The sequence below is a fragment of the Tupaia chinensis genome, unplaced genomic scaffold (genome assembly GCF_000334495.1).
Source record: "Tupaia chinensis unplaced genomic scaffold, TupChi_1.0 Scaffold000328_1, whole genome shotgun sequence".
NCBI lineage: Eukaryota > Metazoa > Chordata > Mammalia > Scandentia > Tupaiidae > Tupaia > Tupaia belangeri.
Window position 1 is genome coordinate 803,838 of NW_006159822.1, and position 5,952 is coordinate 809,789.

The 5,952-nt window shown below is 44.9% G+C and overlaps 1 protein-coding gene across 1 annotated transcript in view; it reads left to right on the forward strand.

The window, feature by feature from the left end:
* LRATD2 (LRAT domain containing 2) overlaps positions 1-4,073 on the forward strand; it is a gene marked incomplete in the record, with an annotated part of 5,363 nt that extends 1,290 nt beyond the window's left edge. The window contains 1 exon segment of the mRNA XM_014589042.2: positions 8-4,073. Within this exon segment, the coding sequence (XP_014444528.1) occupies positions 8-736 (729 nt within the window).
* Between the last annotated feature and the right edge of the window lie 1,879 nt (positions 4,074-5,952).

The following is a 5,952-nucleotide window of genomic DNA, read 5'->3' on the forward strand; positions in this document are numbered from 1 at the left end:
TCCCCTCCCCGCGCCGCAGCCCTACGACCCGCGGCTGCACGAGGTGGAGTGCTCGGTGTTCTACCGCGATGAGTGCATCTACCAGAAGAGCTTCGCGCCGGGCTCGGCGGCGCTGAGCACCTACACGCCGGAGAACCTGCTCAACAAGTGCAAGCCGGGCGACCTGGTGGAGTTTGTGTCGCAGGCGCAGTACCCACACTGGGCCGTGTACGTGGGCAACTTTCAGGTGGTGCACTTGCACCGGCTGGAGGTGAGCAACAGCTTCCTGACAGACGCGAGCCAGGGCCGTCGCGGCCGCGTGGTCAACGATCTGTACCGTTACAAGCCGCTGAGCCCCAGCGCCGTGGTGCGCAACGCCTTGGCGCACGTGGGCGCCAAGGAGCGCGAGCTGAGCTGGCGCAACTCGGAGAGCTTCGCTGCCTGGTGCCGCTATGGCAAGCGTGAGTTCAAGATCGGCGGCGAGCTCCGCATCGGCAAGCAGCCCTACCGGCTGCAGATCCAGCTCTCAGCGCAGCGCAGCCACACGCTAGAGTTCCAAAGCCTGGAGGACTTGATCATGGAGAAGCGGCGGAACGACCAGATCGGGCGTGCGGCGGTGCTGCAAGAGCTCGCTACGCACCTGCACCCGGCCGAGCCGGAGGAGGGCGACAGCGACACGGCGCGGACTACTCCGCCTCCCCGGCGCCCCCCTGCGCCAGGCTCGGAGGAGGAGGACCGAGTGGCGGTGGCGCACTGAAGGGCGAGCTGAGCTCAGCTGCGAAAGGGAGCTGTTGGCAGCAGCCACTGGCCCCTTCCTCCTTCCCTCCCTCCACTACTTCCTCTGCCATCTTCCGGGCCCCGTCTGGGATTCCTGGGCCCTTTGGACCAAGGAGAGTTGGTGAAATGCGCCGCCGGCTGTGGACGGGGGAGGAGGAAGGGGACAGAGGGAACAGGTAGGAGCACTTTGGCTGGGGGCTTTTCTTTCTGGCCCCTTCCATCTGCCTTCCCTTCCAAATCTGCCTTCCCTTTCACGGCGGGGTAAACTGGATTTGCCTGGTACTTAATCCCTGCTGGACCTGGGTCTCAGACCGACCCTACATAGGCACTCGGGGTTGGAGGAAAGTTCGGGCTACCAGTGCCTGTCACTGAGTCCCTTCCGTTTTCCTCTTTACCCCGGTTTTAGATACCCTGTACAAAACGCCAGAGCCGGTTTGGTTGGAGGCGCCACCGCGGGCCTGCAGAGAGTTGCTTATTTGCTTTCTCTATCTAGCTGTGTGTGGGATCCGGAAGCCTGGGGTGATTTGTTTCATGGGATTCCTGGGGCGGTGGGCTGGTGAAACCATGACAAGATCTGGGAGCAGCAGACCAAAACCAAGCAGCCCCTTATTAAGTGTAACAAATAGTTGTGCAAACTCGGGCTACAAACAAAGACTTTGCTACCTCCCTCCTCCCACCCCTGAGTAATTCGTCTGCAGGAGCTGGCTCTTAGCTGAGTCGCCTGCTCCCCCGCCCCTTCCCAGGTTACAAGTAAATCATTGTCAAGGGCCAGTCAGGGGAAGGATTCAATTAAGGTTGTGTTGAGCTGCCTTTGTTTCTCTTCTGCTGTTGCGGGGCACTTAGCGCTGCGTTGTTACCAGTGGAGGGAATAGCGTTTTGTGTCTCCGATCTAATTAAACCTGCGGGTCACAGATGGGGCTGGTTTGTGCTACCCCTTTAAGTATCCACTGCTGAGGCCAGCAAACAAGGGCGCCCTGGCAGGAATTAGTTAATCTGTCTCTTCCTTCCTGTCTCTTTCTTGAATAGCAAAGGTAACCCTCTTAACAGTAAGGCTTTGGTGGTGACCTTATGATTTTTATTTGTTTTTCTCTCACTGGCCCTTCACCCTACATTTGTTCTGCTGGTAGTAAAATCTTAAACTAGATAAGATACTTATTTGCTAGCCATTCTTCGTACAGTTCAATTCAAGGTGCAAAGTCTTAAATTGGGGCTGTTGCCTGGAGAGCACCCCTTCAGAAGGCTTCTTGAGAGGAGTGCCATCAGTCACAGATGGTACCCAGTGCAGTCAGCACAGAAGAATCTGGTGACAGTCCTAGTTCAGGTTGGGGACCGTAGGATCTATTAGTGGCAGACTTCACAGACACCCCTTGGGCCTGCTACTAAGCTGTAGTAGGAAGCTTGAACAGTTTCACAGTCCGCCATTGTACTCCTGTGGTCTCTGTAATGATGTGTGCTCTGGATTGCAGAATGCTTCGTTACTGTGCTTTGGCTAATTCTGTCTCAGAGCTGGGTAAGGTTTGAGGTTTCTTTCTTCCTTTCTTTAGGGAGTCATTATAGATGATACTGTACCAAACCTTGTGTGACCTAATTCTTTTAATAGTTGATGTAGACTCTCAGTGGTCCATGGCCACCCTTGAGCCTTTTTTTCCTGGAGATCTCTAAACCAAGGCAACAAGATGTGAAAGATGTTCTTACACACTTTTTTCAGACAGGGATATAACTGATTTAAGTTTTCTTTCATGCTGAACACAGTAAGGAGAGGCACAAGTAATGGCCCCTGGGGAGAGGGTAGGAGGGAAGAACAGAATGCCACTGTCCTGTAGTCCTGGCCTTGCCAGCTCTCCTTTTCCTACTCGCCACCCTGTCTCCTTCAGCCCCCAAATGGAAAAGTGAATGTCTGGTCACAGAGAGGTACAGCGGTGACTGTGGGTTGTCACAAAGTCTTTCTACAACTCAAAGAAAGAGCTCCGGTAAAGTCCATGACAATAGTAACATTAACCTCTAGAGAGGTTTTTGATAACAGAGCTTGGAAATGAACTGGAATAGGTCATCTGTCCATCCTACATACTGCTTTCCCATGGAATGCAAGTGTTCCTACAGGGCGTACCAGAGACGTTAAGTTTGTCATGCATAGAACAGTGATCCCATTGGAAGTTTCCTTAGGGTTTTGGTGCTTAAAGGAAGTAACAGCCCACCAGTTGAAGACTCCAGGAAAGGGAATGGAACCAACTCTTGGTTCTCTCCTTAAGGTGGCAGTGTGTGTGGAAAGTGCGTTTTTAATGCTATGGCAGTGGCTACATCTGGCACTTTAGAACAAATAAATATATTTACTAATTTTTGTTTCTCCTTAGGAATAAGACTTTAGAACTGTTTTGTACTGTGAATTATGGATGCTCTTTGAAGGAAAGAAATATCGATTGTAATGTTCTTCAGAAGCTCTGGCAGGGATAAGCAGATCATCGAATGGAACGTATGCTAATGAAACCAGACAAATTCTATTTTCTTACCTGAGCAAATATTTTATTGAAACTGCTTATGTATGTCACAGGAGCCCACAACTTCAACTACACAACTTTTTGTATTGCAAGAACTCATACTTTTTTGTAGCTTTTACTCCACGCTTAATTTAAAAATGACTTTTTAGCACTAAAATGCCTAGCAGAAGACTTTACTCCAGACCTAAGGAAATTTTTAGTTTTTATGAAAAATTACAGTTGAGTGGTTACTCTTCTCGTGTCTTTGGTGCTTCTGTTCCTAAGAGCACCACCGGACAACACCACAACCACATGGAAACATATTTTTGGAAGCAAAACTTTAATTTTATATGACATATGCTATGGAGAGCTAAGAAAATTTAAGGACTACTTGTTTTCTATTTTTTTCTTAATAAAATGGAATCCACTGTGTTGAAGACTCTTGTTATTATGTGCTAGTCTAACCACTTTTTATAAATTAGAATAAAATCTAGTGTGATCATAGTCATCAAATGGATTTATTTGAAAAGTTACATTTTATGTGTGAATTTTTAAATCAGGGTAACTGTAAACTTGACTTGGTTCAACTTTTTGTTATGTTATTTTATTCTTGACTATAATACCTGTGCCCCATGGAAAGTTGATTAACAGGATAAATTCCATGTGTGTTTTATTTTCCAATGAATTGTATAAACTATTTTTGTTGAAGATTGTATGTTTAATCAATGTTATGTTCTTATACCACTTCTTGAGAAGGAAGTTCTGATTCAAAATTGTATCATTTCCTTCAAAATGAAGGGCAGTGCTTAGTTAAATAAAAGATTGATGATATCTTTTAAGCCATTTCCTCTCTCCTATGTCTTATTAAAATAAAACCTGTCAAGTCATTTTTGAGAAAGGCTATAAGGGTCTTTAATCAACTATCACTTAATTATTAAGTTTTCCACTTGATACTTTCTTCTGACATTTTTGGTCCACATTCAAGGTTTTCAACTGATAACTACAGTTTCTCTGAGAATATTAGTGTGGATTGTCTTTGCGTTGCTCAGTAAACATTTCGTGAATTCATTTAGTGACTGAATACCTTGCATTTCCTGTGTGAGAATGAATCACCCATTACTTCTAAGCTATCAGTGTTAGTGAGAGATGGTCATTGGGAAAATCATGAAACATTTGCATAGAAAAATAAAAAGATATCATGACTTTCCTGATGACCTAATATCTTAGGAACATAACTTTTCAGAATCAATGCTAAAATTGCTGGAAAACACACTCACTTTATAGAATCTATGCTGGGGAGTTTCGTTGTTCAGTAACCCACCAGTAACTTGTGTTGTCAGACCGAGAACATGCTGGCTACATCATTTAATTACAGAAAATGGGCGAATGTGATCATGTTGCATTACTGGCTTGATAAGGGGTGCAGGTGCCAATAGGAACAGATGTGGCATCTGAGACCAGCATGTGGAAGGTCACTTGAACTCTCTATACCAATGCCTGGCTGCTACTGCCCATCCGGTGAGGTTCAAATGCCTGAGGTTTTGTTAACAGGCTCTTGTGAGGATTTTAAAGAGGAAGAAAGTTAAATGCTGAAGGTTATAGGGAGCCCAAGCAGCAGTGAGACCATTTATCCCCAGAATGGGAGTGTTTAATTTATCATGGTTTTCATTGTACGAGAAAGGGGACGCCTAATACTGAATGTGCATTTATTCCTGAGTGATTTGAGTGGAGGCTGCTGTTCCTATTTCTCTTAAGTGGACTGAGCTTATTTAATGTAGGAAAAATGACACGTTTGGAAGCATTTTGAAGGCCTTTCAAAAAGAGCAGGCCAAGAATATGTGCAGAAGGACTTTTATTTCTTACTGAATCCACTGGGAAACTGCTTATTAAACAAATAACAGCAATTTCATCTGCAGAGTAGGTGCAAGAATGGCTAGTGTCTTCATCTGTAATTCCAATAAGGAGCTGAGTGTTGATGAAGGGCTAGAGGATGCTGAGCTCCAGCCTAAGAATGAGAACATAAAGAGGTTTCTAAAACAAAACAAAGCACTTGAGAAACGGTTCTATTCCTTATTTCTAAGAAGAAATCAGTTTCCTACACAGAGGACAGCTTATAGGAAAAGTTGGCCCTTGTAAAGGACTGGTGGTTGGTGAGTATGCAAATGAAGCAGAAGTTGAAGTTTAATTGGAGTGGGAGACTGGTTTTAGATAGGTGTGTGGAGTGTGTACTCCAGTCGGAGAACTCAGACCAAAAACATGAAGGGACAAGTAATGATAGAGAAAAGGGAACTAATATCAGGTTGTCAGGAGAGTCATGACACAGTTTTGCTTTGAAAACAGAAAAATACATCATGACTTTCCTGACAACCTAATATTAAGTCATATTCACTGAGTACTTAAGAAAGCTCCAATGCCTTATATACACAGATCCATAGTTACTGTCCTGTAATTTCCATTTTAATGGGTAAGATAGATAAGTACCTACCAAAAAAATTCACAGAAAGGTACATAATAACAGTTAACAGTTGTGACAGCAATGAAGAAGACCTACAGGAGGACTTAAGAGAAATCATGGAAAAGTTAAACCAAGGTACCAGTTTATTCTGGCACACACAAAAAACCAGAATTCCTTGTGTGTTTTTTCATAATGTGTATTTTCCATGAACTTTTTTTTTTTTTTTTTTTTTTTTTTTTGAGGGGTTTTTCATTTTATGGCGCGTGC